Source organism: Corapipo altera, unplaced genomic scaffold (genome assembly GCF_003945725.1).
Source record: "Corapipo altera isolate COAL_440 unplaced genomic scaffold, ASM394572v1 50, whole genome shotgun sequence".
Lineage (NCBI taxonomy): Eukaryota > Metazoa > Chordata > Aves > Passeriformes > Pipridae > Corapipo > Corapipo altera.
Genome location: NW_020884889.1, coordinates 12233702 through 12248781, shown reverse-complemented (window position 1 = coordinate 12248781; position 15080 = coordinate 12233702). Strand labels below are relative to the sequence as shown.

The following is a 15080-nucleotide window of genomic DNA, read 5'->3' as shown; positions in this document are numbered from 1 at the left end:
CACAGGCACAGATGCTCTAAATGTGAATGGTTAACATCCAAAGCAGTAGAGCAAGAGCAGCAGCTGGAATATTTTGCTGTGTGTCTGCAGTATTACAGCTGTTGGGTCTGAAAGGTGGGCTTCTCAGATTTAGTGGATCTGTTCTTGACTTGTATCAAGCAGATGAGTACCAGACCACAAAAAATGTGACTCAGCACTGAGACTTCATTTGTCTTCATTTTCAGTATGGAGCCAATAGGTAGGAATAGAAAAATATTTTCAAATATCTTAGAAATTTACTTTATTAAAATAAATGTCTGCATATTCCTCTGTTGTAGGGAGGATCAGATCTGATTATTAACAGCTATGGGCCTGTGACAAAGGCTAACAGCAAGAAGAGGTGGCTGTTCTTCCAAGATACTAAGAAGGTGAAGACTGAGGAGGTAATTGCTCCAATGGGCAAAGATGCACAATCTTTACTCTTAGACCCCTGTGTTTGGAAAGGAAGATATGTAGTTTTCTATTTATGAGAAAGCATAATTAATGGTCTAAGTTTTAATTGGGTAGTTTCAGTTATGTTAAGGTTGATGGTGTTCTATCTCATAGCAAAGTCTTATGAATATTTCATTTTCTGACAGATATTGTCGGGACACTGTAACTCTTTACAGTTGTCAGACACTGCAACTCTCCACAATTAACTGACCACTTTCTTGCCTTTGCCCTTTTATCTGTGAGCAAAAGGATTTCTGTGTACTGGATCTGTACATCACATGTACTACATCTGCAGAGACTTTGTATAAATATAAATACAAATTAAATACGTATATACAAATAAAAATAATATTAAAATATAGAGAATCCTCTCCTACCCTGACAGCTAAAACTTCTGTTTGCTGCAGAGAAACAAAAGAGGGAAACTAAATGATATACCCAAAGTACTGAGGAAATTGAGAATCTGAGTAGAACTGTCTGGCTGCTGAAATTCTTGCCAATTATCAAACATTTGCTATTTGGTTGAGAAAAATAACAGTTTAGAACTGAAGTGTTCAACCAAACCTGGAACATTTGTAATGCAAATTCACACCTGTGGCGGCTGTAACTACTCTTTATTTCATTGTAACTTGTTTTGTGCTCTTGTGTGTTTAAGAAATAGAAAGTCTTGATATCCATGTTGTAAATTCATATTCGAAAGTATTTCCAGAAGCAGTTGTGAATTTCTGATGCCTCTATACAAAAAATATTTGCTATCACCCCAGGAGTAATGCTTAAAGAATATGCATGAGGGGACAGGAGAGAACTCTACCAAATGTGTTTTTAAAATACTGTTCAGGTCTTTGCAGTGAAATAATTTTTGATTACCCATGCATATCTGGAAGGATTATTTCATCTATTATGGAAGAAAAAAGTATGAGCAAGACTTGAGATTGATTCTTCTTAAACTCCTGTAGGAAAGCCCTGGTTGTTGTGAAGCAGTGCTGTTAGGAGCACTCTGGTGGAATAGAAGGCAGGAAATGCAGTAAAAATTCAAATTATGGCTCAGCTTTTCAGAGCTTCAACAACCCTTTTCTCTCTCTTTTTGTGTAGCCCCCGAGAAGGTTTGTGCAGGCTGTGTGTCTGTACCAGCCAGGCCCCCCCGTGCTGGTCAGTGAGGACTCCCCCAGCTCTCCGGGCCAGCAGTCCAACTTCCAGGTGCCCTTCAGTATTGCTGCTGACACTGAGCATTCGGCCAACAGCGAGGGAAGCCACGAGACCGGCGACTCTGGAAGGTTTTCTCATGAATCCAACGATGAGATACATCTCTCCTCTGTGACCAGTGCCACCCCTCCCACCACCAGTCCTTTTGTGAGCAGTGACTTGGGTATTAACGCCACGAACCCCGCCATCAGTGACTGCACAGAGTCTCCCCTGCTGTTTGCTGCTGACCAGACTCCTACCTCACCTCCTCAGATCCACCCTGCAGTGCAGAACTGACATCCTGGGGCCACGCCAGACATTCTGACAGTGTATGTCTGTTCGAAGGACAATGAACAGGGAGCCAAAGTTTTATTGTGGAAAGCCTGACTAACCTAGCAGGTGATCCATATTTCTGTTGAATGTTTGTTTTCTTTTTTCTTGCTTTATTTTGATTTGTTTTTTTTTTAAACTCACTCATTTTGAATGTTCAGTGGTCAAAAAATGTGAAAGGAGTGAAGATTTCTGACTAAAGTTAAAAATATGTCACTGGAGCAAAGGGAAGGCTGTTGGCCCTTTTGCTGACTATCTACCTCAGTTTGCCGAGAGGTGAACTCTGAATGACGACTGCTTTACCTCATTTGTGTTCTAGTTGGTCTCAGTTATGGAACTGATGATACTTCCTAGTAGTGTTGTTTTATTTTGAGTTTTTTGGGTTTGGTTTGGTTTTTTCCCCCCCAGTTGTGTGTAGAATGTGTGTGTGTGTGTGCATATGTATGTGCTCAGCGATCGGGGAGTTGTATAGGTTGGTGAACAAGATTGTTTAGCTGAAGCTCTGTCTTTGAAAAGAAGGAAACCTCAGAGTATAAAAAGTTAGGATTTCATGTGGTTGACATAGAGTATGTTAAAAACTGGGAAAACTGGAGCTTCCACATGTAGAGCCACATGAAATCTTTTGTACCTGTTGATTTCTTATAACCCCAGTAAGCCTAGGACAGTGCCTTTCCCCCAGAAACCTGTGCCAGCAACTGCTGACAGGATGTTTGCTATATCCTTAGGGCTCTGGGACAGGGTGGATTCCCCACAGTGTGACAAATGTTGCCCCTTTATTCACAGTTACGGCTAAAAAGCATGGCAAAATGAAGAAGTACTCAGCATTTTCAAACAGTGTGGCTCTGCCTGAGAGTCAGGGAAGAGATAATAATGCTGAGTATTCCAGTATCACAGTACTTCTTAGCAATGGTGCCTTGCATTATATATTATGAAATTACTGATTTGCCTTACGCCTTTTTAGTATTCATAAAGTTGCTTTGGAGTACAGAAAGATGCCTTAAATCCTTCTTAGATTTTTTAAAGTAAACTGTATCATGAGTTTATTTTTACCCAGATTTGAGTGCTGATAAGCACTGCTAGCATTGTAATACGTCTCAGAGCTGTTGTTAGAATGCAACCCTGCTCCTTGCCTTCACCTAGTGTGCTATTAGCCAGGAATTTTAGCTCAGGGAGTTTACCACATGCCAATCTAAAACTCTTAGTAGGCTACCATGAGAAATAATAAAGCCAGAGCTTTAGTTGAAGAGTCTGTTTAAAGAGGTGAGTACTGCTACTGCCTCAAACCCATGCAATTCCTGTTTTATACTACCTCCTTTAAAAATTATTCTAGTGTTTTTTGGGTTTTGTTGATGTTGTTTTTTCCTGTACTCAGGGAACAGTTTGTTACTTTTAAGCTGCCTCACAGAAACGTGGAGCAAACTGACAGGGTATCGTTTTGTTTTTTAATAGGAGAGAGCGAGAGACAGGGAGGGGGCTGGAATCATCCAATATTAGAAACTTGCCTGTATCTATATCCAGTCTTCTTCTCACTCCTCCTCTTTCCCTGTTTTACTTAAACAAAAAAAAAAAAGAAAAAAAAGAAAAAAAAAGAAATAAAGAAAAGGAAAGGAAAAAAATTAGGCATATGTTTTTACTCAAAGAAAATGTTTAAAATGTAATGTGGTGAGAAATCAACCATAGGAACTCCTGGCTCTATTTAAGTCTGTCAGAACTCCATTGACTTTACTGGGGCTAAGATGTCACTCTCCAGGTGGGCCAGGCTGGCTTGTGTTGTTCCTCATGTATCAGTAGGAGGTGAGAAGTTGTTGGTAAGCCCTACTCTTCTGGTTGGTTTGTGCTGAGGAATCTGGCTCTGGTTGCTGGAGTTCTGTTTAGAACTGTTTGCTAGTTCACATTCACCTTCTATAACAGTGTTGATTCAAATGCTTTAAAAATAATCTTGTACCAAAGACTTTTCTGTAGAAGAGAAGGAAGCCACATATTGTCCAAAAATAATTAAACTAGGTAAAAAATTATAGGTTTGAAGAGCTGAATACATTTTATTGTATAAGTAGTTACTAACAAAAACCAATAGGGCTTCTTGATTGTAGTAGCCAATTGCATAGGTGAATTGTATGCTTCTACAATTTTAACTACCTTGTTATTACAAGAGCCTTTAAAGAAAGTTATAATACCAGCAGATACCTCCAAAGAATTCCAAGTGTAATTTTTTTCTCCAGCATGTAGTTGATTAACAATACAGTATTAAGAAAAATATTTTTGAACAGTTTTTTATCTACTTGCTGAAGAAAAAGAAAACCTTTTCACCAAAGATTTATTTTTGGTCTTGTCAGGCAGAATGTTTAGTGTACAGCAGAGTACTCTTTCTAGTTAGGAAAAGTGTGAATTAATCAAAATTAGAGTAAGAATGTGTAACTGTAGCATGAAGTTTCACACTTCATCTTTCAGAGTAGCCTCTTTTGTTAGTCTCATTCAGAAAGAGCTGATATGCAGATGGTAACTGCTTCTCCAAAGACTTGTTTGCTGTAAGTACTGGTAATCAGATGTAATTTCATAACCTTCATTACAGGTAATTACTATAAATCCACTTTGCAGTTTAACCTATGGATAATTTGAGTGAAAAAGACTTCATATAAAATCTGTCAATCTTCTGAGTTTAATAAGCCAAAGAGTTGAAAATACTTAGTGTATTAGAGACCAGAACTCTATTGATCACTTAATATTTCATCAAGGTACTTCTTATCAGCAAATAAAGAAAACCAAAGATATTTAAGGTTACCTCAGCATATAGGCAAGCTTAGTTAGGCATTAATTATTCTGTCTTTTTCTTTACTTTTATGTTAACCAAATATAATACACTTCTCCAGAACCCAGTCTACATTCATGTGCTTCCCTTTGGCACAGTCGTGATTGCTACAGAACAGAAAATATCCTCTCCTCAAAATTTATAGCCTAGCAGTAATATATGACAAAATTTTGTGGTAGAAAATTTGTCTTACTATTGAAAACTCCAACAAGGTAAGCAAAGGAATCTCCAGAAAAATTGTGTAGAAATCAATACTTTATTTATTGATCTCAATAGCAGAATCAATCCTTTATGATTGTAACAGTGCAGAAATGGGCTCAGAGTTTAAATGCTTCACATCCTTGAAGCCAATACAGGTAATTATGAATATGATATTACACATAATAATTTTCTTAAAAATTTGTACCTGTGGCTGTCTAAGGAAAGGAGGTTTTTATATGTAAATGTTTTCATTCCATTTGCCTAGAAAGAGCTGGCAGAACACAGCAGGCAGACTGGTTTCAGGTTTTCCAGGTTTTTTTTTTCTTGGTTATGTCTGTAGAAACTGGATCCTGGAGAAAAAAAAATAATTTCTTAATTATGAATTTTTCTAAATACGTTCTGGAAGATGAACATAAATGTGGAATTTAGTGTTACACTATGAGAATTGATTTTGTTTAATTGTACTGAGAACTAAGGAGCCATGGCTGGTGTAATGAGTGTATATGCAACCCTTGTGTTTTAAAAAAAAGGGCAAAAATCATGTGACTTGAAAAGCATCAAAACTTAAAGAGGGAACCTTGAAAGCTGACTTACTATGCTAATCATGTTTCTAAGTGAGCACTCTGCCCTTCAGCTGCAACAGCAATGCCTGTTCTGCAGAACCTGGATCCAAAACTAAGTGCTCAATCTGCCCACAGTTACACTTCTGTACTTTCTTCATATTTAACAAATAAAAAATATTCTCATCTTTCAGGAATTATCTAAGAAAATTGGGAATGTGTATGCTGTGTAGAAAAGGGCATATCAGTTGATTATTTTTGTAATAGTTCTGCTTTTGTAAGAGAAAACTAAAAAATCTACATATCACTTTCAGTAATTTCCTATATTAGCTCTGCATTTTCTGTATAACTGATGAGATTTTTAGCAGAAAAGGGTATCAAGAGATTGCTTTGCCTGGTTTTAATTGTTCTTATAGTTCATTCTCTGGGTTTAGTCCATGCTTTAAACTATGAGCTTCATCTTGTTTGCTTTATTCAAATAAGGGCCATCATCCTGTTTCTTTTTAAACCAATGGGAGAATTAATTTGTATTTCAGTTTGCATAGTTGGGACAGATAAAATAAGCTGTTTGTTTGTTTGTTTGTTTGTTTGTTTGTTTGTTTTAAAAATCTCCACTGTATTATTATTTTAGCAGGACAGAATTCTTAAATGGTTAAAACTCCCATTGGCAAATGGATTTTTGGGAGATAACAAGTCACCTGCATAAGAGGTCCACCGTAACTCTCCATGTAACTCTACAGGTTTAGCCTGTAGTAAATATTGAGTAATTGAAGTCAATTTACCTCTTTTTCCTTGCAAATTAAGTCAACTTGAATGACTTATCATTTGCTGCAACCTGGGTTGCAGTTACCATGGAGTTACCAAGCATAGTTACCATGGGCTGCTGGGTCTCAGTAAAATGTTACTCAGAGCAAACTTGGAAGGCCTAAGACCAGGAGCTCTTGCTCATTTTTGTTACATAAAGAAGTTCATGCAGGGAAAAATCCATCTCCTAACATTGGTAGGTTTGTAGGGCACTCCATGTTTAGCCCAAAATCGCATTTACGCCAACCAAAGAGAGCTGCACAGATGTAACACTGGTGGTATTTCTCAGAAATCAATTTACTGACAGTATTCTCATAAAATTGAAAGCAGAATTACACTTAGTAATTGCTGCAGTGGTTCTTAGCTTGAACAATTGTTACACACTTACTGGTTGCTGCAACTGCAGCTCTGCTAATAGCAGACAATTCTTAAAGCAGAGGGATTTGACTGTCTGCAGGAAATACTGAGCATCTTTCTATAATAAAATTATGTAACTGTATTTTAGGACATGTGTTTCAAAAAATACTGTTCTTCAATACAATTCAAACCCAGATTGCTTTCTGTTCATCGGGACCCATATAAAAAGAACAAAAATTCAATTTGGCTCAAATGTGAGTAACTTTATTTCTTTGGAATTCCTCTGTATTTATGCTGGTCCTAATTGACTCAAAAGGGATGTAAACACGTGCTTAAGGTTTTGTCGTGTTGGGCCCTCTGGTTCCATTGCGAGTTGGACTCCTTCAAATTAAGTTTTCTGATTTTCATGATTGCATATACCCACATTGCACCTGCCTGGTGTGTTTTCAGTGAAGACTGACTGTATATGAAAAACTGACTTATACAAATGTTGCTTTTTGATTGTTTGGCTTTTGGTTTTTGGTTGTTTGTTTTTGTTTGGGTTTTTTTTTAAGTTGTGAATGACTTGCCAGTGTAGGAGCCAGGTATGTATCTCATATTGTGGTGTTCTGGATCCTTTCACTCCATGTGCCATTTTCTTCTAAGGGCAGCAATGGCTGACTGGCTAATGGAGGATGGAGCTGAATTGTATTAATTTTATATTTGTCTCAGGGGATCAGCTCTGTGAATTCCATTGGGTGAGGGAAGCTAATGTTTGCCCTGATTTGAATGTAACTTTTTAATGTCTTTTAAAACTATTTTGTTTAATAATGTGGATTTCTTTTTCTAGCATTCTAGTAAATGTTACCTAGTGTGTTGGTTCATTTTTCCCCTCCAGGGTTGTTTATATACTACCCCAAGGTCATGCCAAAAAGTAATAGAAGTTTAAATGCCAAATGTTTATGGAACTGCTGTCTAAATACTGATTGATTGCACAGTTGAAATAAAAGTTTTCCTTAGTAAAACTGCTACTTGCTGAATACTTTATTTTCAGTGTGTCTGAGGAATGGCTCAAAGCAAAGAAGTTGTAACTACAATGCCTCATTTCAGGCTGGGCAGACAGGGAGATGTTGGCACTTGAAGTCATAGAAGGAGGTAGAGAGTAAACTGCACGTGCCTTATCATTGAAATTCATAGAACTTTCTCAAGCATTTATCCCAATTCATTTATCACTTATGTACCTGGAATTATTCCCACCTAAAACCTCTTGTGTCCCACTACTGTTGAACAGCCATGCATGATCTCTGCTTTGGCTTCACCTTTTCCTCCCCACAAAGCGAAGAAGATGGTATTTGAACGCCTCTCTCTCCACATACCTGCATGCTGGAGCCCCAGGTAAACACGTTCAGATTTGACAGAGACATCATATTGTTTCTACCTGAAGGTGGAGTGTAAGCTTTATTTCAATCCCATAGTTTAAATCTCATTTACATAGGAATGCACCATTAAGGCATACAGAAAATGCAAATAATTCAGAATCTAGCTGTGCCTTAGTGAAAGGGATGCCATGCATGGATATCTCTAGTCCACAGGATCTCCCTTGGCTGGCAATAGAGGCCTGGGGGGCTGACACACATTTGGCTGCCAGCTGCTCTCTGAGAGACTCGTGCCCTTTCTTGGGTGGGAATCCCCATTTGCCCTGCAAGAACCAGCTGAGAGGGTTTTCTGGCAGTGCTGCCAAGTGGTCCATGTTCCTCAAGGTTTCACTGGAGAGATGGCTCAAATGTCACTGGAAGTTGACCAAAATTCTAGATAGGTCCAGGGGATGCTAGGTACTGTAATCATTCCAAGTTTAGAAGGGTGAAAGTGAATTTCTGTGTGCGATAGAAGACAGTGTTTCCTGTTATACTCCTCCATGAGACATTTTAAATCAGTGCCCAGTACAATGGAGTCTACTTTACTTGGAAATAGACTGGGGACTCCCCAGAGTTCATGTTAATAGAATGGGTTTGAATTTCCTTTTATCTACATGGCAATAGACTGGGAAAAAATGATTTTCATGAGTAAAGCAGCAGATTTCTGGCTAGACTGCCAGGCGATTGCACCACATGAAAGCAGGAAAGTGTTGCATACACTACAGCTCACTACAGCTTTTTAACAATTTGCATTTTGGGGTGCTGATCTAGGAGATTAACCTCTCTGGTTTGCTGAAATCTATCACCAGGGGATGAGTGACAGAGCTCAGTCTATGCTGCCTCCTTGCTTTTTGCAGTTTACAGACAAATCAGCTTAAAACAATCCCACTGAACTACTTGCTCATAGCCTTCCCTGTATTAGGTTATGCAATTGAAGTTGGAAGTAAGATAGTTTACAGCACAGACTGTAAAATAATGAAAAAAAAATCCATTAAAAATTATTCATGTTAGCAACCGTCATGCTTTGGAATAGATCCTGAATATTTAAAAGTCAGTAACAGCTTGCTCAGTCTCTACCAAATAAGACAATCTGGCTTTGCTTTACACAAAATCCACAGTCAAGGCAGAATGAATCCCTTGAGATCAAGATTTCCAGCTTCAAAGGGTAAGTTAACTCCAGGCTTGAGTTCTAAGTATTTCAATTAAAATTCTTCTGCCAAATCAAAAGCAAGACAACCTCTAGTTCATAATAGGAAGAATTCTGATACTGGCTTTTACAACACTTTACAGAAAAATAACTGCATTAAAGAGGAAAGCAGTCTCATTTTTAATATACTGCATCTGTAGCTTTGTGATCTACACAGAGCAAGATAACATCAGTGAAGAAGGTCAGCACTTCGGAAGCCGCTGTAGCACAGCCTGCAATCACCATCAGTACCCAGGAGTTCACCTGTGCTCTTGGGAAGACTCAGAAGTCACCTCCATGATGAGCTTTTGAGCCCTGGCCAGAGATGGGACCAGCACATTGACATTCAGCAGTGTCATGTCCTGTGGTTTAGAAGTCTCACCCCAAGTTATGTGGTTGCCGTTTGTAGTTGGGTTGACTGGAAAACAGCCTTTTAATAGGAGCACTCTGCAGCTTGGTTTAGCATTCAACAGGGTTTTAAGAGTTTGTGATGGTGTTCCTTTTCTGTAGCTCAGCTGGGCCAAAACTTAGAGCCCAGTCCTGCAGTTGCAGATAACTAAATTATAGGATCCCTGTAGGAACATCTCTATAGTATCCCAAAACTTCTGCCTCTAAACTTCAGATTTGGAATCACCCCCATTAGGCGTAATACATGTCAAGCAATTAAATCCAGTTTGGTGTTTGTGGACAGATAGTGCATGTATTTTAAATAATTAGTTCCACATTCTTTTCTTGAAATCCTGGATTTCATGTGAATTTTAGCCTGGGGATTAAGGAAGCTGCTCTCAATTGTAATGGGGGAGTGCAGCATCTATGTAACTAGGTCATGGTGTACTTAAGCATATTTAGTGATCTGTTCTTGTGTTCTTCCCTACTTTTGTTGCACAATAAACAAAGGAGATAACTAAGTTGGATTTGTTAGCTCCTCTTAAAGGATGTCGGAATGCTGAGATTTCATAGTGGAGTTTTTTTACTGGATTTTCTAACAGTGTTTGTAATATATTTCCTTTATTTGGGGTTTTGTAAGTGATGCAGTGTTGGAATTAAATGCTTGCTTCTCTTTTCATCAGACCATGATAAACAGGAAAATGCAAAGGATTCAAGACAATGATCCAGAAAGTGCAAGAAATTGCATTTCTTTCCTTTCCCCACAGAGTGTCCCCATTTCACTATTCGTTGCTCAACAGGCGACCACCTCTTCGAGTAGATAGTAATCCATTTTTCAGAGAAGCCCACAAAGGTTTGTTTAACATAAATTTGTCCTTTTCTGAAATTTATTATATTGGTGTTAACATGGCAAACTGAAAGTTCCTTTTTATTTATTATAGAGGTTTTACGTTCCTTGGCGACTTGAAGATCAAATGAGGCTTTTTAATGCATATGTATATATACACACACCGGATTTCTTCTTTCAAAAGTCAAAACTTTTGTACTTTGGTGTTTATATAAATATATATATATATATATATAATAATTAAATGTAAGTTCCCAGTCAATATCATATTCGTATTGTAATAGTTTAGATGCTAATTAATTTCTATATATTGATATATAATTTTATAATTTATAACTTTTGGGAAATTGTAGGTTTTAACTTTATAAGTTGTGTTGTTGGCAAGAGTATCTGAGTGCATGAAAGTTGTTTTTTTTTTTTAAATACTTGAGCAAATACATATTTTAACTATAAGCTGAAAAAGGAAAGTGTGCACTCAAAAAAAAAAATCAATTAGTCTTGCTCAGTTTCAGAACTAAGAGCTTGCTTTGAACTGTAAAAATTTTGTTCTAGTATAGCTATGACACTGGAGTGCCCTTTGTACACATTTCTGAGACATTTTTTGATCAGTCCTCTAATAACTTGTCTTGCAAAGCTTAGAAAAATGTGTTCCATCAGCCAATGATTTGCCTTGTGATTAGACAAAGGCATGATCATTCTCAGACTTGTGACTGAGAAAACTAATGCAACGGACTACAGAAAAAAATCTTACATTCTTTCATGGGCCAATTAATAAACCACTTTTTCCCTACTAACAGTTTTATATTCATTTCAGATTAAAGTTGAAACATGAATAAACAATTATTAGATTTTGTTTTGTATTTTATATTTCGTGGCTGAACGGCTAATGCAGGAGGTTAGACAGTTTTAATTTTTGTTGATTAAAAGCAGAAACTAAACAGACGTGGGCTGGTGAGACCTGGTTTCCATCACCAGAACAGATGTAGTGTTCACCAGTAGGGGAGCAGCTTGCACTGAAATAGCTTCCACGACTTGAGCTCAGACTGTTTCACTTACAGTTACAGCCCCTCAGATGGGCAGAGAGATGCTCTACATCTGACAGGCCCAGAAGGGACCTGGTTAACACATTTTCTCAGAGCAGTATCAGCTGCATAACCAGCCAGACTAAAAAGGCATGAAAAGCACATCTCAGTGTGACTTATAAACATGCACAAAGGGAGGTGTGGAGGACAAGAACAAACGAGTGTGGAGGAAGAGGTGTAACTCCAGCAGAACAACAAACTCAGGTTTTTATTGTTGTCCTGGGCTTGACAGACTCTCCCTCCAGCCTTGATAAACAGTCCTATTTATCACTGCAGTGCTGTGAAACATGTACAAGATTGTAGAGTTAACACTTAAAGTTGTGTGACATGAAAAGAAAGCCTTTAGAAAAATGAATGATTGCATTTTTTCCCTCATAGCAGGTAGAGCAATCAAATCTACTGATGCTGGAATACTTTTATGCGCTAAGACGATCGCAATCCACATTTCATTAAATGTGTCCCTTTTTTCCAGCTCAACACTTTCTGTCCAGGTGGGAGAGACTACTGGCTGCTCAACTTTTGGGTCTATATGCCAGAAAACCTGCACAGGTGCTGCTGGATGCCATACCTTGGCACTGCCTTTCTGCAGGATCCTGCTGGACTCCCAGGTCCGTGTCCATTGCACAGGGGGCCATTTCAGTCTTGCTATGTAGGGAATCTCCTGCAATGAGTTGATAAATGGCAGTAAAGCTCTATGTGCTTTATTTTAGAACATATTTGGCTTACATGAGAAGAAAACTTCTGTATTTTCCCCTGCTACTGGAAGTGGCAGAGTTACACAGTTCAGCCAGTTTCTGACTTTTTTCCTTCTGATGTTGTGCTTGCATTTTTTTGCTTTTATAATTTTATTCCTCTGACATTATATCTTGGCCCCCATAAATTCAAATAGAAAAAAATCTTTCACTTTTTCCCTTTCTAAATTCCATAAACATCAGTAAATTCCTCTGAGGTGTTTATACTTTTTCCATTAGCACATTTGCATACAACCATATGTTGTCAAAATGGGCTTCTATGCTCTGCTAATCTCTGCTCCTGAGATTTGCAGCAGATACATGTGAGAAGATGCAATAAGTGTTTTTGGTTTTTGTTTTTGTTTTTAAGTGTTAATGCTGTATTGTGGATCCATGTTTCATTGATACTTCTCTCCTGAAACTGTAATGCAATGTTGAATGTTCAGATGCTACGACAACGATCGGTAAAAGAACTTCCTTTGCCTTCTGGTAGTTTGTACAGACAGACTCAGTAGCCTTCTTTTCAACCTGAATTCAGGAGGAAAAGAACCTAGAAGTTATCAAACCAGCTCCTCTATACTTAATAACATTTGTAGGTCTGAGTCACTTAGTTGAAGTTACTGTTATCTCACCAAAGCCACCCTTTTCACAGTCAGGGTGAGTTCTGAAATACTGAACAACAGTATTTGTTCACAGCTGGCCGGGAAGAAGAGCTTTCTGTGTGGTTGGTTATTGTTAAAAAGAAGAAAATTATTTCAGAATGACAGAATCATTACAGTTCAGAGGACCTTGGCAGTCTTGACTTTGAGTCCAGTCTCCTGCACAAAGCAAGGTTAACACTGAACTTGGGCCAGGCTCTTCTGAGTTTTGCCCAGTTGGGTCTTGAAAACCTCCCAGAATGGAGGGTATACAAATTCTTCAGTTTCTTGTCCCAAAGCTGGCTTAGCCTCAGAAAAATACCTACCCCCCACTCCCAGCCAGTTGGAGGCTCATTTGAAATTGAGTCTCATTTTCCTGTCACACTCTTCTGTTCAGAGCTTTGTCTCTCTTTCCTTGGTAACTTCCATTAAGGTGTTGGAAGGTTGCTACTAGCTACCCCTAAGTTTTCTTAATTAATGTCAGCTTTTGAGAGGAAGAGGAGTAATTTTAAGGACAACCAAGGAGCAGTGAGGCTTATCAGGTGGTGAACTTCCATAGACTTTTGGGGAATATTTGAGATGGTGGTGTAAGCACCTGAGCCAGTAAATAATTCATTTCAGATACTGCATCAGCTATTTACAGTGAGGGTTTAGAAGTATAAAGTTGATCCAACAGGATTCTCAGACTGCTCACAAAAGACCTGAGTACAAGTTAAGGCTGAATTTGGCTGAACAGCAAAACAGACATAATTTTTTTTGCAACTAGAGCACTGGGTTATATCTGAATTCCCAGCTCCCATTTCTGATGCAGACAATCTCCCCGTAGGAACCTTTATAGACTCGGTGACATCAATCTGCGCATCCATAATTACAGTCTACATGCCATTACACGGCAGCCGTGCACAGAGCTCGTGCAGCCCTGGGAGAATCAGCCAGGCCTGCAGCAAGCTCTGGAACAGAAAATGCAAATCTCTTTGCAGATATGGTACATCTCCCTCCAAATATAGATGAGTTCACACCCACCCTGCTAATAACAGGCTATACTTCTCTTCAGTAAGATTACACAAAATTAAGCAGGAGATCCCATGAGGACACTGGCAGTACGCTGTACTTCGAGGGATCGCTGCAAAGTGAGAGACTGTGGACAAATAAAAGTGGTGTCTAGGGAAGCAGTGAAATCGACATAAATTGAATTACTTTCTCCACTTTATTTAGTTAGACATGTAAAAGTAAAAACATAGTCATACCAATACCTTAACCTGTACACAAACATCACTTCTCCCCTCAGCAAAAGTGTTCCAAGTACTGGAAAAGTACCAACTATCCACCTAACAAGAAGGTGTATAAAGAAGTAGCACTGCTGGGAATTGTGAAGTCAAGCATGTGAATAAACCCCATCCTGCACAGTTGGACATTTTTATCCTAGCTAAGGGAGGATAAATCCTTATTCAAAAGGTATTTTTAAAACAATTGACTAACAGTTTTGATCTAGATCAAGAACTCCGTATTGTAACACCTTTGAAATGCAGCCACTTTAGAAGATGGCAAACCTTGGCAGAATGTGCTTCCTCAAAATTGCAGTGACACCGTCAGCACTTTACCAGTCACTGTGTGTTTCTCAAGGGTTCACCAACACTGCGAGGGCACCAGCCGGGCCCAGTGGGTTGTGTGGTACCCTCAGGCCAGAGACCCGACTGGCGGGTGACACCTGTGAGGGCCCTCCCGCCCGCTCGGGAGCCGCCGGAGCGCGGTTCTCCAGCCCCTCAGGAAACACCCCGCGTGGGCTGGGAGGACCTGGAGCCGCAGACCGGAGGCGGGAAGCGGGCGTGAGGCACGTGCCGAGCCGTGAAACCCCTGACGGCCCGGGAGCGCGGCCCAGACCCGCTCCTGGGCACAGACTCCCCTCACGGCGGCCCCGGCGGGGGGCGGTCCCTGCCCCGCTCCCGCCCCAGGGGTGCCCCGCGGCCGGACCGACCCCCGGCGGTGGCCGAGCGGAGGGTGGCGGAGCGGGCGGAGCCGCCCCGGCGCGGCGCCTTTGTTCGGAGCGGCGGCGCGGCCGGGGCCGGCGGTCCCGCCGCGCTCATGGCGGGGGCGCGGGGAGCCC

The 15080-nt window shown here is 39.7% G+C and overlaps 2 protein-coding genes across 2 annotated transcripts in view; both read left to right on the top strand.

Annotated features, from left to right (window-relative positions):
• Positions 1–2800, top strand: part of PRTG (protogenin) — a 78276-nt gene extending 75476 nt beyond the window's left edge. The window contains 2 exon segments of the mRNA XM_027644470.1: positions 318–422; positions 1564–2800. Of these exon segments, the coding sequence (XP_027500271.1) occupies positions 318–422; positions 1564–1950 (492 nt within the window). The 3' untranslated portion in view covers positions 1951–2800.
• An 11717-nt stretch (positions 2801–14517) lies between these two features.
• The window catches only part of PYGO1 (pygopus family PHD finger 1), a 13981-nt gene continuing 13418 nt past the window's right edge, over positions 14518–15080 (top strand). The window contains exon 1 of the mRNA XM_027644552.1: positions 14518–14807. Within this exon, the coding sequence (XP_027500353.1) occupies positions 14518–14807 (290 nt within the window). The remainder of the gene's footprint in view (positions 14808–15080) is intronic.